Raw genomic sequence first — 19,955 nt, 5'->3', positions numbered from 1 at the left:
TGAAGGTCTAACTTCAGTTCTAGGAGTGGGATTCTTAATCTGAGCCATTCCTTACTGGATCATTTCCATTAAGGCCCTACAACAGGAAGTACTGAACAGCATAGTTACTGTCCATTAAAATGTCTCATTTAGATCGCTTTCATTTCAACTAAAATTAAACTATCTCAAACAGCAACAAGGTATTTCATTCCTTGGAACCTGACAAAAACCTACTTTGACATGCTGGGGGCAAGAAACACCAGCTTGGTGTCAGGCTAATTATGGTAACACTCTAGGTTTATTATTTGGACTAATTTCCATGCACATTACAGTGACAGCTGAACATTGCAGAGATGAAGAGGGGGAGGTGCAGGCTGTGTGAACTTCTGTACTTCTATATTCTCAAGTTGTTTCCTGCCACACCCTCTTCCTCCTCTTCCCACCTTCTCCCCACCCTCTGCCTCTAAATGGCGTTTTGGACAAACACGGCTGGACAACCCTGCCTGACGCTATCAGAGATTGGACAGAGGCCGTTCTCTCCATTTAAAGACTAAAGCATATACATTACCCTTCCTTCAGGACCACACGCTCTGTTCTCATTAACAGCACACAGAATATCTCTGCTTAGTGAGGAAGTTGAGCACACATTTATTTCTGGCCTCTAGAGACAGGCCTAAACTGCCACACACCTGGAGTGGCAAGGGACAAGAATGCCCAACAGGATTCTTTCTGACAGTGTCCTGGGTGAGTGCTACAGGGGGGTGTTTGTTGATTTTGTTGTTTGGTTTTGGTTTTGTTTCGGTTTTTTGTTTTGATTTTGGGTGTCTTTTTTCACAACCAGTCAGCTGCTAATGTGATTTTTTGTAGTAACATAGACAGCCACTACCTGTGCTTGATCTCCATAGACCTTAGGTCTATGGAGATGAGAAAGAAGCAACTGGTTAGATGCAGTGATCCAAAACCCAATTCTTTCTTGAAAGGAGAGTTCATAATGTCAGAACTACTAATACCCAAATGCAACTCAAGATAGCACAAAAACTGGAAAGAAAGGAAAACTTTCTGCTGAAACACAGTAAAAACCATAGCTCTGAGGTTCTGATCACTGCATAGTTTTGGGATGGCTTAAACTTTAATGCAACAATTTCCTAAAATGGGAAGATTATGGCAATAGAGCTTGAGACTTTCTAGATATTTTCTAGGCAAATTCCTTGTGATCTTTTTAAAGCATAAGATTAGAGTTTTATAACATAAAGATTGTATTATGACTTTTCTCTAAGTAATGCAGGTACAATCTTTTTCCTTCTGAAAAGTTCCATCACTAACTTATTGTCAGAAAAACTAAGCTGCTATTGAAGAGTTATTTTCTTTTGAGAATGAGACATTATCCATTTCCAAAGAAAGACTTTAAAAATCTTTGTCATGTAGGCAGTAGTAAATCTGCTCTTGGTAAAAAGAATAGAAGCAGTCTGGTTTTATGGGGCTAATTATTCCTTGGAAATGGAAAGTTTGGGATTATTCTGCATTTCTCTGATACTATTAAAAATGTTGTGGGGCCTTTTCATCTTTTTCCCCAAGACCCATGGCTTTATTTCACTTCACATACATCTCACAAACATTATCACTTTGTATTGGGTTTGCATGGCAAGGTTTTGGTAGTGGGGGTGCCACGGGGTTGTTCTGTCTGAGCAGCTGGTAGAAGCTTCCCTTGTGTCTGATGAAGCCCACACCATCCATCTCCAACATGGACCTACAAAGCAGAGCAGTTTGTTTTACGGTTCTGGCATCAATTCTGTTCCTCCTGCTGGGAATAACCCAGAGTAATACATTGTTGCTGACAGTCAGAGGCTGTATCAGCTTTCATGCCAGCTAGCAACTTCCACAGTGCAGTGGCTGTGGAAAAAGAATACGAAATAACCCTAAAAGGAACACAACAGTCAGGAGACAGAGCCTATGAGAAAAAAAACAAACCAAACTGTTACACATGTAGCTTTGCCACTCCTGTTCAATAACACTACAAGTTTCACTGTTGATACATATAGTAATAACTCAACAACGGATACTTTTCATAGATAGTTTTGACACATGGTGTCATACTTGTTCGCACAAGATTAGGGAAACTGCAAGTCAAGTGAAGAAGAGATATTACAATCTTGAGGCTCAAAAATGCAAGCTGTCCAAAAGAGAGGTTTCAAGTGAGTGCTGCCATTCTATAACAGGCATAAGCCTTTTTTTGTTTACAGATCCTTTCAATTTGGGATTCTAAAGTTACGTCAGACAGAAATGCAAGAAGAGATTCAGGTAAAATCTTAATGCCTTTGGCTCCTGTTTTCATATCCTCAAATTCAAGCTTCTTATTGACGACTGAATTATGAGTGCCACCCCTCTTATTACAAATAGGTGTTTTCTCATTGGCTTCAGGGGAAAAAAAAAAAAAAGAAAAAAAAAAGGAAAAAAAAAAAAGATATAATTTCTATGTGATTTCATCTTAACTATTTTAGGGGGTCCAACAGAAAAGTCTGCTATCTGAAATAAGCCAAATATTTCACTTCTGCTACAGGTAATTTGTCTGTGAATATGTTATCAATCCATAGAAAAAGCTCACTTCAACTGTTTCAAAGTTTAGGAATCCTACTTTACAAATTCACTGTATGTGATAAGCATGCATGCAGAGTTCATACCTTCTTTTCCACAAAGAGTTTTGAGTTGTATTAGCTTTCAGATAACAGGTAGGCAGGAGAATTAAGTGAGATGCTGGCAGTCTGCGTGAGCAGCTCCCTAAACATCTGATAATGAAAAACGTCTCTCCGTGTCACTTACAAAGCTTTCCTCATTAACTTTGTAAGTCAGGCTGGTGCTTCCAATAAGCACTCGATTTTGCATTTTCTACCAGCATACATTTACTTATGAGAACTCCTAAACAAAGAAAACATACATAATTATAGGGCTAGAAGTTTACAAGGTGGGTCACATTTGATGACCTGCTATATTTTCTTCTATTTTCCTTGCTAATGCTATGATTTGCATCTCAACATCCAAGTACATGCCCATTATAGGGAGAAAGCAAGCTGTACTTTTCTTAATTAAGCAGTAGTTCTATAAACCATCAGAGGCTGGTATTATTTCAGTATTTTAGAGGAATACAGAGTAATCAGTAGCCAAGAGAAGAATAGAAAAGCTCAGCCCATGCAAAACTGGAAGTAAATCATTGGGCAATATTTTTTGCATCACCTGATCATTCAAAACATTTGATGATAGGATGTCTCAGAGATAACTGTGAACTTTGACCAGTAAGATTCTTAAGGAATTATGCTGGGAGGTAGCACCATGTCCGTACCAGATTCTCCTCATACTGCAATGAATCCAGGTTGTCTTAAGAAATCATTGTACATGGGAATTTGATTTCCAGAAATGTGTACAAGTCAACAGTGATGAGTTCTGACAGCTCCAGCCTATGATGAGCATTTCCCCTTGTGGAATAAGAATCATCTGGCATGCCTGCCTCACACATACCAGCAGACCACTATCTCATTCATTACTTCAGTGTTGAGTCATGACAAACGACACTCCTAAGGGGCAATCTGGTAACAGGAACTCAACTGTCAGCAGCATCACTGCATCACTTGTGATGCATCAATTATTCTTCACATGACTAATTATTAACATCTATCATTTTCTTTTTCAGTAATGTATTTGGTGAGGCACTGCAAGGACCAAATCCTGAAACCCTTGATCTGTCATACCATTTAAACTGCATCTCAATATCCTGCAGGCACTGGGTATTTTTATTTCCTCTCCTTTAACGTTTACAAATACAAATTCATTATTATTTGTGAAAGAGGGGGTAGAAAACTTTCAAAATCTCAATCAAAAACTCTAAAAATCATTCCATTAATTGACTACCCTGAAGATCTTCTCAAAAATCTTTCTGATGACTTTTAATCTTTCTTTTTAAACAATACTCTCATTTGTATATGATTTTACTGAAGATCAGCATTTAAAGGGGTCCTACCCCTGCATAATCCTCTGTTCAATAAGTTCCTCAAAAAGAAACAAAAACCCCAAACCCCTGATATTCAGAAACTCTTACAGTCTGAGTTATAACAGCTTAATGCAGTTCCAAATATATCCTAACTTCAGACAAAATTAAACAAGAAAATTACAGCTGTTCCTTTTACTCATGTTAGAAGTGTCTTCAGTAAAATGCAAACTCCTTTTCCCTTGCAAAGCTGCCTTTTTGTAAGCTGACTTACAACAACTCTGGAAATGGTGTTCAGAAATTATTTCCAGCAGTATATCCTTCAGCCAGTGACAACCAAAGACAGAAGGCTTGCCAGAACCAAAAACTGTCTTCAGGTAGGCTTCGCTAACACCAGTCGGCCACCACTGCAGCTGTGCTCACCCACAGCAAAGTTTCATCAGCTCTAGTACTAACTCTGAACAGAGCATCAGGAGTGACATGAAGACTGCAGAGGACTTTCCCTCTGTACAAACATTTTAGTACTGTGTTGCAAGACATCGTTTATCTGCGTCGCTCTGCTCACTCCTGGTACTGACAGGTTGTGTCACCACTACGAGAATTCTTCCCCTTATTTTCTCATTGTACAGCTCCTGCCAGTTCCATGACATGTTTTCCTACCATTCCAGGATTTCCTCTAACCTTTTGACAAAGGACTAGGCCATTATAATTTTTTCCAAGTGGAAGAACACTTCCCATACATACGTCACTTTCAAAAGCCAAGTTCACTTTTGGTGACAGTCATGGTTTCCCATTCAGAGGGACCCTTTCTGAAGCTAAATCCAGATTACTTATTAACTTCCCTCTACCTATTCTCCTACCTGGTCATCTGCACTGTGTGCGTGGGATATTCCTTGTTTACTCCGCCCTTGTTGATGTCAACTGGCAGGGTGACAGATGTGGCACTAAGTCAGATGTCACTGCTGTCCTGTTGGGAAGACTTACCTGTTAGTGAAACATGACCTTCAGATCCACACTTCTGAACACACCTGACAACCTCCTTTTCCGCCACTGAACACCTCTCGGTGTTTTCCAGCTTCACAGGACAGACACAGGTGCCTATGTGCACCCAAAGGATTAAGTTTCAGTGTTTCCTTCATTCCAGGACAGGGATGGGTAACAACCTCAGAGCTGAATTTCCTCAAAGGGCATTTAAAAAACATTGTTTGAGAATCAAATTTTTCCATGCTCAATACTGTAATTCAGGGAAAGCACCAAAGCAGATGTGGCATAGCATAATGTCACAGGTTAATGTACACATATACTGTCAGTTAAATGTAGAGAGGAAGAAGACAGTACAGAAGAAATCAAACTATCCTGAATCCCATAAACTTCAGTTCTTTGTACAGCCTAATCAACACTGGAATAGAAATTGGGACAGGAGTAACTATAAGCATCACTCCACAATGAAAGTATTTTCAAATCAGAGAAAACGACATCAGATCCAGAGGAATCTCTGAATTCTGAAAATGAAAAGAAAGTGTGAGACTAGTTATGAGAAATTCTAAACAGTCTGCAGGTCTTGTTCTTTACAAAACATTGATAGCAACAACAATTACAAATCTGTAATGCATACTCATACATGGTAAATAAGGATTAACTGTTCATGAACTGTACTGGTGATGGCATTTACACACTTGTTTCTGTTTTTGTGGAAAATAAAAAAAAACAAAAACCCTCAGGCATAAGGGTAAGATGCCATTTGGAGATTCATTGACAGAATGTTGCAAGTACTTCCTTCAGAAAACCGCTAAAACTGGTTTAGCTTTTCCTTTTCATGACAAGGCTGTGTTTATTCTAGACTTTGATGTAGATTTCCAAGTAGCAATAATACTTCCAATGGTCACATAATATTGAATTTCACACAATTACACAAAGAGGCTTTATTCCATAAAACAGGAAGATGTTACATGTATGAAATAAATAACTATGCTTAAAGATAGAATTTCTTTTCAAAGAAATCCTGTTCCTAATACACAAAAATGTTTATTAATACAAATCCCCACAAGCATTATTATACACAGTGCCAACATTTCCATACAGGGACCTTGGATGTCAAACCAGGGTTTGGAGCAGTTTAAGGCAAACACTAGTTTACCACATTTGATTGCATATCATCTCTTGCACAAACACAAACTTTTAGATCTCTGTTGTTTCAAAATTCATACTTTTAAATCGTTCTTCAAGCACATCAGAATATTCATCACTGTCTGCACTACTGAAATTTGTATCAGACTCCAGCTCATCCTTCAACTTACTGCTCTCTTGGCCACTTTCAGTAGTCTCACTCTCAGTTCTGTCTTGTCCTTTATCAATCCTGTAGAAAGCAAGAGGGATGTTATCACCACCCACTTCTGGAACTTAAACAAGAACGGGACAGAAAATAGAATATTCTCCTGACATTCCATCACAATATAAGACAGAAGATGGCAGGAGTTGGGAAGAAGTAGAAGAGGGGCAAAAAAGTCCCTAAAGTTACATCACACTGAATAGGAAGGAAGGATATAAAACACAGAAAAGTATGCAGTACAGTATTTAGTACAGAAGAGACTGTAAAGAAAAATATTTGAACAGCTTGACCAAGTAAGCAACTGCTGGACAATTGTCACAAACTAGTAAATTATTGTTTTATGTATCATGCTCAATAAAGAGAGAACTCTAGTAAAAGAATAAAAAAAGGCAAAAGCTTGCTAAATATACTGTGCTAACTGTGCTCAATATCAGTCCTTGTTTGGTTCTTCTGTTCACTAGTAACTGAATCATCAAGTGGCAGACAAAATGCAAACAGTCAATTAGCTTATGCATATTTTATGATATGCACCAAGAGCTGTTTTGAAGTGCTTTGCTCTTAAGGAAGATATGCAATTTACCCTTTGGTGTTAAAATGTCTTATCCAAGTAGGACTTTTTTATGGCTCAGCCCCACTAACATCAATAATCATTTCACCCCTAGTTTCATCTGAAGAAAGTGAGGAAAATGACTCTCACTGATTCCTGTTGGGATTATTGAGAATATAGCATAAAGCACAACACCTTCTCAGCAGTTTCCAAACAAGGTTTATTACAAGGGAAATAAACACTGAAGGACTGAAACTATGTACTCTGTGAGCTACTTACGGAATTACTATTTCTTCTTGTTTCCCACATTTAGCACAAATTTCTAGTTTACCAGCACATGGTCGACAAATAATATGATAAGGATCTTTTACAGTCTTCTGGAGGCACTTCACACTGTGGAGAAAGAAAACATGATTAAAAAAATATTGTGGACACTTATTAAACATTCTGCATTCAAATACAATATAGACACACTCCACAAAAGAGGAACAACACGTTTTAAGTCAGTTTCAAATGAAACACTTGGTGTTTTATCAAGTAGCGCTATCAAAATCACCCCCTCCCTTACCTTTTTCAGGAAGCATTATTAAAAAGAGTACTGAAGAAGAAACATTAAATCAAGATTTTTATATTTGACAAAAGAAACATTTCCATTCCATTCATTAGGTAGTTTTTACTTTAGAAGTTGCATCATTTTTGATTTGATCATTTGATGATAAAAGTAGCATATGGCATAAAAAAGTACATCGATTTTACAAATAAAAAGCTTACAGTTCAAACACTGCAATGACTTCCTCTTGAACTTCTCAGACTATAAACTGAGTCAGTGCTAGACTTTGTTTTCTATGAACACAAGCCTGCATGGAACAATATTCTCAACAAACCCAGCCTAATAACGTAGAGGGTTTGGGCTATTCCTTTTAAAAATATGATAAAACTCTGTAGACCTAGCAATTTCCAAAATGCCATGGCTTAACATTCAGGTGACATTTCTAAAGTCTTGTATATCTGGAGAACATAACCGAGAACAATATACCCCATGTAACACTGCTGTCTTGAAAGTAATTTCCTTGGTTCTCATGCCCTCAAAATTCTTCCCTGGCATGTCGTACTAAACAGGGGCACTACCAATGCAAGGCAGATTTATATACCTTTTAAAAAATAGTTTAACTTCTAATAATTATCACTTGAAATAAAGTAGGGAAAACATGTGGTTCTACTTAACATTCGTAATTTTAAAGATGTTAAAAAACTAAAAATAAGTTGAGGTACAGAGAAGTCCTCCATTCCCATCTCTTGCAATATAAAGAATTCATTCTTTTTAAAAAATGGTCATATTTTTAATGTCTAGTATGCTTTTACTTCACCCAGAAGCTTCATCTGCCAAAAATTTTCAGTCTTGTCCTTTCAGAACAGTGGCTCACCCAGCGACTGCACTGCTGAAATCTAGAAATCATCACCTGTAAAGCGAGAATGCTCTGAAGCACAACTTCCTTGTTCAAAATTATGAGGGAGAGCATCACATATTCTGTTACAAGCTACTGTTCTACAATGTCACTTTTCCTACTTCCAATGCTTCCCTGATTTACATGGGGTTTTTGCCTGCTTTCCTCCCTTTCAGAAAAAAACAGGATGCACATAGTTGTTTGAGAAAGAGTTAAAAAACCACAAAAGCCAGCTTCATCTGTGATGCACAGAACCCAGAATGTTTATTTTTTATTCAGCAAGCCTTCTACCTAATAATTTATTTTTTACACAGAAGGGTGAAACTGATTACTAACATCAAAATACCTGTTGCATATATGTTTGCATATTAAAAAGTAAAACTTTACACAAGTGGGGAATATACCATGAATAAACACTTCTTCCCTTTTGATCTACTGAAAACCAAAATAAAATACACCATCAGCTCAGGGAACTGCACACACATTCGCAGAACCTCTTCAAGCAGTTCCTAAGTATTTCAGACGTTTGTAACTGACAGCAACACTGAGATGCTGAGCAAGCTACTGTGACAAACGTGGCTGTATCGTGCACCACAGCCCAGCTGTGGTTTCTCTCAGTTCAATATTTTGTTGCTGAAACACTGGCTGTGTCTGCTACCACAGGAGGTAAGGACCTCTGCAGCTGAGCAAATAAGAAGGAAGCAGAGACCATCTGCCTCAGAAAACTAAAATAATTTTTATGTTTGTGATAGGTTAAAATATTTATCATCTTTGTTATACAGTTATACAAAACCAAGTAATACAGAACCATATGCAAACAATGTCAACATTCACTACTTGGGATCATAGTTTCTTACAGAAAAGGAGCAAACATGCTAAGAGGTAATGAAATGCATGTTTGCACTAATGCAAACGTTAGTGAAGTACAGAAGTCAAGAGATGTGCAGATCCCTCTAATACAGACTTGAAACAAGACTTAGATAATCATGTTACAACAGGTTCAGGTTTGACTTTTTCTTCAGGAGGATGCACTGATGGTCGTGGAAACTTATGGGTCCACAGTTCAACCAGTTTTAACAGCAAAGAGGGAAGCAATTGCTTTTCCTCTGTGTCTTCTCTTCAAAAGTTTAAGACAAAAGACTTATGAATTAGAAAATTAACATTGCCTATATAGTCATTGCAGACTCCAAATTTGAAAAATGTTGCATAACAGCAGCTTCTTTTGTGAGTTTCCAAAGCCACAATATTTGCCAAAAGCTCACAAACGACATGATCAACAATTAATAAAAAGTATCTTAACTCACCATTTTTTAGGTTTTGTCAGTAGTTTGTACTTTCTGAATTTTACTCGCCACTCCAAGATACCTTTGCAATGCTGACACACTCCATCATGAAGCTTAGCATTTATTTTCTGAATAAATAAATAAAAATAAAAATACATTGATGACTTCCTCCAGTAAAGAGTATAATCTTGCTTAGAAAGCATTTTCACCCGCTATATGATTAATACAGTATTATAGATATGTTTGCTTGATATTAACATTAAGCATTTCATATACATTTAGGTCTAGCAATTTTCTTCAATGGAAAGAGTACCTTAAGGTTAAAGACTACATTAACATTATTATTATAATTTTAATATTCTTGACAGTAGTAGTTCTTTATGTTGTTATATTGTTGATAATTGATTACTGTAGGTATTTTATTCTTTTCATCTCTAGACATTTTACCAAATGGATTTAAGAAGAAATGAGCCCTGAATTACAGTTTTTGTCCAAAGAAGACACCTTACAAGACTTAGCATATAACTTACTATTGTTGAAGCTATTACTATACTACATAGTTTAAACAGTCCCAGGATTTTTTCTCAGATAACAATGAAGTAGAATCCACACACTACTTGCAGTCAAATTATTCAGTCTCTCTCTAATCCTAGCCTTCTTTTATGGAAAATACTTTTGCTTTCTGTACCTAAGACAAAATCCTTAAAATGGTAATTTAAACCATGGTATATTTTCAAGACAATGAAAAATTTACCTTAATATCTCCTACAACATTTTGTGTTTAACTTTCTCAGAAACATAAAATGTCACCTGGCCAGTAGTATTTGCACAAGAGAAGTTATTCTCAGATAAGAAGTGGTACCAAACCACACTCTTACCTTAAACAACAAGCAACATCCTTGTATGCTCAACTTAATTTTGTTTCTTCTCAATCTAAGAAGGCCAGCAGTAATGTTATCTATCGCATGGATTTTCATATTCATTCAAAAATTTAAAAGTATAAATTTCACAATTTAAAAAAGCATATAATAAAATATGTATTTTTAAAGGTAGTTTTTAAATGGCTACCATATCAACATTGCATTATTAAAGTGGTTTAAACCACGTCTGCTTTTTACCATACCTAAAAGGAGTGATTCTGTATTAATCTGGATTACAGTTCATATTATTCTTTCACAGATAAACTGAAAAAGGTTATTCTATGAATACAGAATCTTCTGAAGTAATTTCCTGCCTTTGTGACCCACAAGAGCTTCCTACTACTCCACAAAGCTCTACTTCAATTCAGAAGACAAAAAAAAAGCAAGCCAAGCTTTAAAAATACAGTATCTTATTATATTCCAAAAAATGTATACGGCAGAGGAAATGCTACTTTCAAGTAAAACTATACTCTGAGACTTGTGTTCCATTATCTCCTTTTTTATTAAACTTACACATCCAGTACGAATTTTCCCATGGTATGGTTAACTGAAGGTGCGGTGCTTTCTGGCTGTTTTCTAAATAATCAAATGCAGACTTGGCATATTAGGAAACCAACCAAACAAGGTTTTGCATACTGTGTGAATATTCAATACAGAAAGCTGTGGTTCTGATGCATTACAAATATATTTTCAAAAAAATACAAGCAATTTGTTAATGCGCAAAATTTCTGAGATAAGAAAATCATTGGTAAGTTCTCAGCAGATATCTGTTAAAAGCAATTCAATACGTCATAAATCAATATCTTGCAATTCAAACTGCTGTGAGCAGTGCCTGTGCTCAGTCTTTGAAAACTCATGCAGTTCAAAGATAAGCCTTCTTTTCAGTGCTTGACCAGCACGGAGTACGACTCCAAGCGGTATAGCCCACATAAGCTTCTAGCAACTGGTAAACTAGCCAGAACTTCCCAGCGCTCCCCCTCACTCGCCTGACTTGCATCGACTGGTAATGCAGGAGGGGAGTAAGATACAAACACTGTAATTTGTTTCTCCAGGTGGGGATACATTTATTAACACAGCTATTTTCAGTTTTGCTAAGGCAGAACCCAGTGAATGCCAAAAGACTGCAGTAGCTTAAGCTGAAGGCAGATGGTTGTCTTTCCAAAGAAGCAGGTAGCTTCCTGGATGAAGACAGCGTCCTTGGCTGGGGCTGGGGTCAGGAGACACTTTGTGATGCAGGGGCAGGCTCAGCAATGCCTAAAGCACTTGGAATGCAAGAGGCCGTGCTCAGGACTGCATGTGGCACTCCCAGTGCAGAAGAATGAAATAGGAACTACTCCAGAAACCACTCATCTGAAGCAAATGCAAAGTTCATCAAACAGGCAGCCTATTACAAATTCTGCTGAATATTTGCTATGAAACAAGGAAATACGCATAGTTATTATTAGTGCAGCTTTATAAAGCTCCTCCCCATCCCAATACTCTTACCATCTGGCTCCAGAATACACAATGATCACACAGTGATGCATTTCTTTTTTCTTCTTTTTCTTTTTTCAGTCAAACTGAAACACTGACCATCCCAAAAGCCAAAGATGCCAAAGATGAAGGGGCACTACAGCAGGGCATAGGCAATCCTGGAGGTTCCTAGCATACACTGATGACAACTGGCTACTCCAAGTGATAGAAGAGCCAACAAGGAGAGGTGCTGTGCTGGACCTTGCTCTCACCAACAAGGAGGGGCTGGTGAACGTGAAGCTCAAGAGCAGCCTGGGCTGCAGTGATCATGAAGTGGCAGATTTTAAGGTCCTTGGGGCAGTGAGGAGTGTGGGAAGAAGATCACTACCCTGGACTAAAAGAGGGCAGACTTTGGCATCTTCAAGGATCTCCTCAGTAGAGTGCCATGGGATAGGACCCTGGAAGGAAGAGTGGCCCAAGAGAGCTGGATGATATTGAAGGGCTGTCTCCTTCAGGTTCAAGTGCAATGCATCCCTACAAAGAGGAAATCAAGAAAGAAAACCAAGAGGCCTGCATGGATGAACATGGATGAGCTCCCTGGAGAACCTTAAACAGGTAGCTTACAGAGGGTGCAAGCAGGGAAAAGTACCCTGGGAGGAATACACAGAAATCGTCCAAAGAGCCAGGGAGATGGTTAGGAAAGTTAAGTACTGGCAAAATAAATCTGGCAAAGGACACCAAGGGTAAGAAATAAAAGGTTCTTTAGGTACATTGGTGATAAAAGATAGACTCAGGAAAACATGGGTCCTCTCAGGAGGGATTCAGGATACCAAAGACCTGGTTACATAGGACATGGAGAAGGCATTAAGCCAGTGGGATTGAGTGTGTACCCTCAGCAAGTTTGCCAGTGACACCAACCTGTATGATGTGGTCAACACATTGAAGGGAAGGGATGCCATACAGAGGGACCTGGACAGGTTTGAGAGGTGGACCTGTACAAATCTCATGAAGTTCAACAAGGCCAAGTACAGGGTCCTGCACCTGGGTTGTGGCAATGCCAAGCACAAATATATGGTGGGTGGAGAATGGACAGGGAATACTCTGAGGGAAAGGACTTTGTGGGTGTTGGTGGATGAGAAGCTCAACATGAGCCAGCAGTGTGCATTTGCAGCCCACAAAGTCAGCCAGCAAGGCAAGGGAGGAGATTCTGCCCATTCACATTGCTCTTGTGAGACACCACATAGGCATTCAGCTCTGGGATCCCCAAGACAAGAAAGACATGGACATGTCGGAACAAGTCCAAAGGAGGGCCACTAAGCAGATCACAGGACTAGAGCACATCTCCTATGAAGGCAGGCTGAGAGCTGGGGCTGTTCAGCCTGGAGAAAAGAATGGGGACCTTAGAGCACCTCCCAGTACCTGAAGGGGGCTACAGGAGAGTGGGAGAGGGACTTTACAAGAGGATGTAGTGACAAGACAAGGGGGGATGGCTTAAAACTGAAAGGGTAGGTTTAAATCAGATCTTAGGAAGAAATTCTTTACTGTGAGAGTGGTGAGGCACTGGAACAGGTTGACCAGAAAAGCTGAGGATGGCCCACCCCTGGCAGTGCTCAAGACCAGGCTGGATGGGGCTCTGAGCAACCGGGTCTAGAGGAAGGTGTCTCTGCTTATGACGGGGGGGTGGAACTAGACAATCTTTAAGGTCCCTTTCAACTCAAACCATTATATGATTCTATAATCACATTTATGTGTGTCAAAAATCACATTAAGCATCCTGATCCAGGGATAAAGATGCCTGGACTTTTCAACATGATAAGACCACAAATCTTACACAGCTACTCATGAAGAAATCACATTGCATCTGCTCAGAAGGTCACAAACTGGAAAAAAGACAACAGCTTTGAAGTTCTAATTTTCTCCTTCTAAGGGGCACACATACAGCATCTTCTTCCTCTTCAGCAATTTCCTGTACTTTTTATTCAATTTTGATACTTCAATACAGGGCATTGTCATTAATCATTGGCTCAGCACAGCTGAATACAAGAGAGACTACAACTCTACAACCCTATCAGGCAGTTGGTTTAGAAAGGCAATAGAGAATGATGGATTGATGTAAAGAAAGCAGTTACAGAGTTTAACTTGTGTTTGTCTTTTAGATTTATTTTGCTCAGGAAAAAAAAAAAAAGCATGATATTTAAATGGTACTATTATTAAAACAAGTTTCTAATTTACTGTGGCTTTTTACACTTAATTCAGCATTTCCTCTGGCCAAAAAAACCCGTAACATACCACTTTCAAAAGCAATGCAGACTTGAAGAAGTAAAGAAAACTGTCCCTAATGGAAGACTTGAATAATCTGTTTTTTCAGATTTTTGAAATTGATAAAAAATATGTGAGAGAAGTTCTCGTAATAAACTGGAAGACAAACTTTTCTTGTTTCTCAGTTCCCAGTCAGAATGGGGAAGTCACTAGTAAAATAAAAGAAACCTCTCCGGTGCTTACTTTTCCTATTAAAACTTACTTTTTAATATATTTTCTATAGTGTTCAAACTTTCACATACTCATATTTTCTTCCTTTTGCCCATTTAATAGCTTGCTTTCCCTTAAGGGTATAAAAAAACCCAACAACCCACACAAAGACCTGAACAAGGGTTGTAAACTTCATTATTCTTTTCCAACTTTTCTAACCACCTTTTCTGCAGGTAGTCAGGCCCTCACACACAAATAGGAGGTAGTGCTTGTGGTCTGAAATTAACTTCTTGGTGTGAAAACAACTCCAACATGTTATATTACGTTTCTGGAGCAGCAGTTTCTCTGGGGTTTTCTTTATGCTCATTTAGTCAATAGCTCTCTCTTTTCTTTAGTGTACTTTGCTCCAAGGACAAGTGCAACTCATCCAGTGCTTACATCATGTCTATACATGCTCCAGGGAAATTACAGTTATGCAATACAGACATATCTAAACAGTCTTAAAGTATGAAGCCACAAAATATTTCATGTGCACACTATACCAACATCCTCTGCCCATGTAACCCAATATTAAAACACCTAACAACCTGCCAAAAGCAGTTCAGAATGTATTAAAGCAAATGAATGCACCTACACCTACTAACTTGGCACACAAAATAATCCCTAACTAAAACTAGCATAAAATGCTCACAGGCAAGATGTAATGACAGGGCTTCAAAGAAGCTTCGCCATCTGTTTGTAAGCTTCTAATTACACGTGAACCTATGGGTATTTTGATTTCCTCTATTGAAAGCAGATTCCTGCTACTGAGCACATATCAGTGGTCTATTCTGCTGTAAATGAGTGTAATGTTAATGCCACACATAAACTTCCTTGTTTAGAAACAGAAACACAGGTGACACTGCTTCAATCAGCAAGGATGAATGCAGCACATGGATGAATGCAGCACATGGACGAATGCAGGATTTCTGAACAACTAACTTCTCAGAAAAACAAAACTCCACAGGATCTCCAGCACATGACTGTAAAGCAGCTACAGAAGGTCAGTGCAAATGGACAAATACGAAACTGAGCTACCAGATGCCAAATTTCAGGGTTCTAATACACATTTCACAGGCTGAAATTGTCCCCCCCAAGAGCTTCACTTGCTCACATATTGTATCAGTATTACTTGAAATTCCTTTTTCTACAGATATTTTCTCATCAAGTCTGTTTCAAAATTTAAGCAACATATGGATAGCATTTAAGAGAGCACTGAAAGGACTCTCACCATCTCCCCCAGAAAGAATGGAAAATACACAAAGACACATAAACACACACACACCAGACACATCTCCTGCACCTACGCACACATTCTTTCTCTCACTCTCTGCCCCACCTCCAGAGTTGGGTTAGAGTCCAGAGCAGATGTTATATTTGCTATTTTCCCTACATGAAAGATTACAACCCAAGACTGAATGTACTTCTGAACCCAGAGTAACAGGAGTGGCTAGAGAGCAGACTTCAGCCTACCAAGCTACTCTATGCTGCAGCAAGAACATAATCTAAAAAAACTGCAATATGGTTATCTAACAATTCCAGTTGGCCACCGGTTTATCTTTATCTCCCTTCTGTGCTTCAAAACATGATTATTGACTCAGCGTTCAAGCTCTATATTCAGCTGTTCTGTTCCTAGTGTTTTCCCACAGTCTCAACCAGTGTTTCCACTAAAACAAGTGATTTATTCAGGCACCCAGCTGAAAAAGTAACTGACATCAACACTGTGGTAAAGCTGAGGTTCACAGTTAATAACCCCTGAAATTTAGGGAAATGTGGATTATCATCTTGGGTGTACTTAATGAAAATAAAGAAACGGAGAAACAAATCAGTAATTTTAGTGTAAGTGTGAATCACTTTGTGGTTTACCATCTTATTAGTATGGAATTCTAAATGTTCTCATTGAATGATATTTGCTTTCATTTCTAGAATTACTGCAGCTTCCATGATGACTTATGTAATATACTTTACATAAAATGTATATTCATACAACATAATGTATAGTCCTCAGCTTGGTGCTGCAAAGAGCTATTCTGGAATATACCATGTAATGCAAACACCCATCAACAAATTCCAAGATTCAATAACTAACAAGACAGTGTCTTACCCTGTCCTGGCTATTCCTTCTTCAGGTCATCCTAAGACGCAAACTTTTCCAGCATTGTTGTAGGCTGCTTTCCAAATACAGTAGAGAGGCATGGTACTTTGTTGCAAGGATGTTTCACCTCAACAAGCCTATCTCAGAGCTATGCTGTGGTAATGTTGTAGTAAAGACTGATCGTTAGAGGAAAGAGAGATGGGTCTTCTAGCATGTTCTGCAAGTAATCAGATCTGTAGCCTTTAAGATTAGAAAATGGATGACACGGTCAGTGTCAGATAAAGAGCATAAAACATTTCAAAAAACCACAAACCAACTGGATAATGACTGCCAGCAGAGAAAAGTCAAAATACTGTTAGATCAATTTTCTCTGCACTGTTTCACTGAGAGAAACAGCAATAACACCATAATTAACTACCTCAACTCCACCCACTGTACAACCTGAAGCTCTTGTAGTAAATAATCAACATTGCTAATGCAGTGCACAATAGCAGCAGGATCCAAATTTTAAGCTGATAAGCATTTTGCAGCCTTTCAAGATAGTATTGCATTGGAGAGTGTACAACAGTAGACAGGGCAAATACAAATACCCCCATATGTCTAACAGTGATTTACAGGAGAGCCACTCTCTTTGAGGAGATTTAAGCATTCTTTTGATCTACTGAGCTAATGAGAGGTAGAAAGGAGTAAGCCCCACACCTGTATCAGTCCTGTGATAGAATTTCTACTATTTCTTCCTTTTCCTCATCACACCTTGAACATCCATGACACATCTGATCATCCAGGAGTACAAAAGACAGAGATGCAAAACTGCCATCATTTAGCATAGTCCATATCCAAACAATGACATTGATCACCACTTTATCTTTGCTAGTCTAACTTCTTTACAAATTTCACAAACAGCACAAATGGGGCTAGTCATCATTATAATGACCCCTGTGTATCCCTGTCCTGGTTCTGGCCAAGCCAGGGTTAATTTTTCCAGGATCCAGGAGGGTCAGGGCTAGGACACAAAGGTTACTCTACACCACCTTACATCATTTTCCAGAAATGGGGGTAGGGGTCCCTTCCAGGTGACACAGCATGGTGTGGTCTGGTACCACCAGGCCATCGGTCCCACACAGTGAGCACTTGTGTGTGAATCATCTCTTCTACACTGTCATTGCTTTGTTGCTGTTACTGTTCATTTTCTTATTTCATTTGTTCTTTCCAGTAAATTGTCCCTATTTGAACCTGTGATCTTTGCCTTTTGTGCCTCCAATTCTCCTCTCCAGGGCTATTCAGGGAGAGAGGCAGGGCGAGGGGTGAGTGAGTGAGTGAGTGGTGCATGGTTTAGAGTTTCAGTGGGAACACTAAATTGGGGAATATCATGCCAAAAATACGACGATACCTTAGGACTTGAATTTTTACATGACAGTATGCCACATGAAAAAGGAATGTATCCTTCCCCTTACCACACATTATCTAACCCCAGAATAGGAAGTGCGTTCTTCAGGATGCTTCTTCCACACGCTCAGCCCTCTCCATGAACTGGCAGGCATAGAGAGAAGAGAAGTCATTTACTTGAAATGGAAAGAAAAAAGAGACAAGTAGATGTCCACAGCAAACCCTGGCTACATTAAAAAATATATATAATTATTTGAGTGCGTGATATTGTGTAGCCAGTTCTACAGGACATAAAATATTTTTCAAGAGAAGAAAAACAGAAAAACAGCCATGTAGGTATTAAAGTGATTATTTCAGTTACAAAACTGATACCAGGATTCAGCTTCTCTTTGAAAACTTTTCTGATAGACCAACTCTCTAGGATATTTTTGTGTGTGTATGTTTGTACCCAGACAGAAAATACTCTCCTATCAGAGGTCATGCAGTGACTCACACAACAAATAATATTGTCACTGCTTAGACTCCTAGGAAAGCAGCCTGTTCAACCTGCAGAACCAGTCCTACAACAACTAAAAAACCAACCAAAACAAACTCAGAAAAAGCCCAAACCTCCCTCTTTGGCATCAAGGCTTTAACTTACTACTATGTTCCCCTCCTCCCAGCTCTTTTTGACAACCCAAGCAGGTTCAGTTAAACGGATATTGATATGACAGAAATAGCATCAGATAAGCTCTCCTAGATTGTTCATCTTCTCTTTTGTCTTATTCACCTTCTCAGTTTAGCGTGCAAGATGAAACATCCCACTTTGGTGGTGTTACGGCTCAGACACACTGCGTGTTCTTCAACCCTTTCCCAGTATTATGTTACCAAAACTACAAGCACAGAGCGTGTTTCAAGAATATATTGTAGACCATTTCCCTTCCCTTCCTTAGAACCAAAAAAGAGAAGAGTCTTCTGAAATAACAGTGAAGATGATAACATTAGTAGCAGAAGTGTCAATAGACTAGCTGAAGGCACCCTTCTATCTAACTAATCAGAAGAGCCCCTCTTTTTTTAAAAGAAATTAAAGTACACATGAAAGTTGTCTCAAAAGTATGCAAATTGAAGCTGGACATTTATATGTGTGATGGGGGGAAGATGTTCAAACTAAACTCTCAATACATCAAGATGCCTGAGTTATGACCACTAGTCCCAAACCTTGAGGAGACCAAACACCTTTCAAGAAGTCATATGGATAATGCGCCATGGTACATTTAATTACTGCACTCACTGCACAAATGTAAGTGCTTTATTTCAGTCTTCCTCTTAATAATTCTTTGGCTTAACTAGGTCCTTTCAGGTCATAAGTATGATTTAAGTTTCACACTACACATTTGCTCAGTGACAACTGACTGAAATGTCTTGTAACGATTCTCCCTTAGCAGCACTGTGTCTGGTGTGGGCGGACCCGGTATCTCCATCAGTAAAACGGTACCTCGGTATCCACTGCCGCGTGACTTTGTTTGCAATCCCGACGCCTTTCAGGACATAATAGCAGACCTCACAGGGACAGGCCATGGCTTCAGTGGCCGTAGAAGGACCTATCCATGCTTTGGCAAGAAACCCTTCCCACCGCTCCGGCGGTTTCAGAGGGCCGGCTTCTGACGCCTGGACAATCCCGAGCCGGCCCGGGCCCGCCCCCGCCTACCTTGCACCGGGCGCTGGTATCGTACTTGTCGTTCTTGAAGGCGCGCGCGTTCTGGTGGCGCTGGGGCCGCGTGCGCACCACGTTCCCCCGCTCCGAGCTCATCCCGGCCGGTGCCGCGTGCCCCGGAACCGCTCCGCGGGCCCGCCCGCGCTGGGCGGTGCCGCCGGGGTGCGCCCCCATTGGCGCTCCGGCCCGCGGGGCCCCGCCCCGGCCGCCCCGGCCCCCCGGCCCCCCCGGCCTCCCCGTCAGCCGCCGCGCCGGTGCAGTCTAAAGGCGAGGCGGGGCCGGCGCGGTTCCCGAGGCTGCGCGGGGCGGGATCAGCGCTGCCAGGGCCGCGCGTTCTCCGGC

The 19,955-nt window shown here is 39.7% G+C and overlaps 1 protein-coding gene across 1 annotated transcript; it reads right to left on the bottom strand.

The window, feature by feature from the left end:
- Positions 1 to 5,760: 5,760 nt before the first annotated feature.
- CZH9orf85 (chromosome Z C9orf85 homolog) lies at positions 5,761 to 19,753 on the bottom strand. Its single transcript, XM_032096905.1, has 4 exons — positions 19,608 to 19,753; positions 9,581 to 9,687; positions 7,111 to 7,224; positions 5,761 to 6,311 (listed from the first exon to the last, which is right to left on the bottom strand). Exons 1-4 carry the CDS (start codon positions 19,707 to 19,709, stop codon positions 6,134 to 6,136), a joined length of 501 nt encoding a protein of 166 aa, XP_031952796.1. The 5' UTR covers positions 19,710 to 19,753; the 3' UTR covers positions 5,761 to 6,133.
- Positions 19,754 to 19,955: the final 202 nt, after the last annotated feature.

This window comes from Corvus moneduloides, chromosome Z (assembly GCF_009650955.1).
Source record: "Corvus moneduloides isolate bCorMon1 chromosome Z, bCorMon1.pri, whole genome shotgun sequence".
In the NCBI taxonomy this organism is placed as follows: domain Eukaryota; kingdom Metazoa; phylum Chordata; class Aves; order Passeriformes; family Corvidae; genus Corvus; species Corvus moneduloides.
The sequence above is the reverse complement of the archived record's forward strand: the minus strand, read 5'-3'. Positions and strand labels throughout refer to the sequence as shown.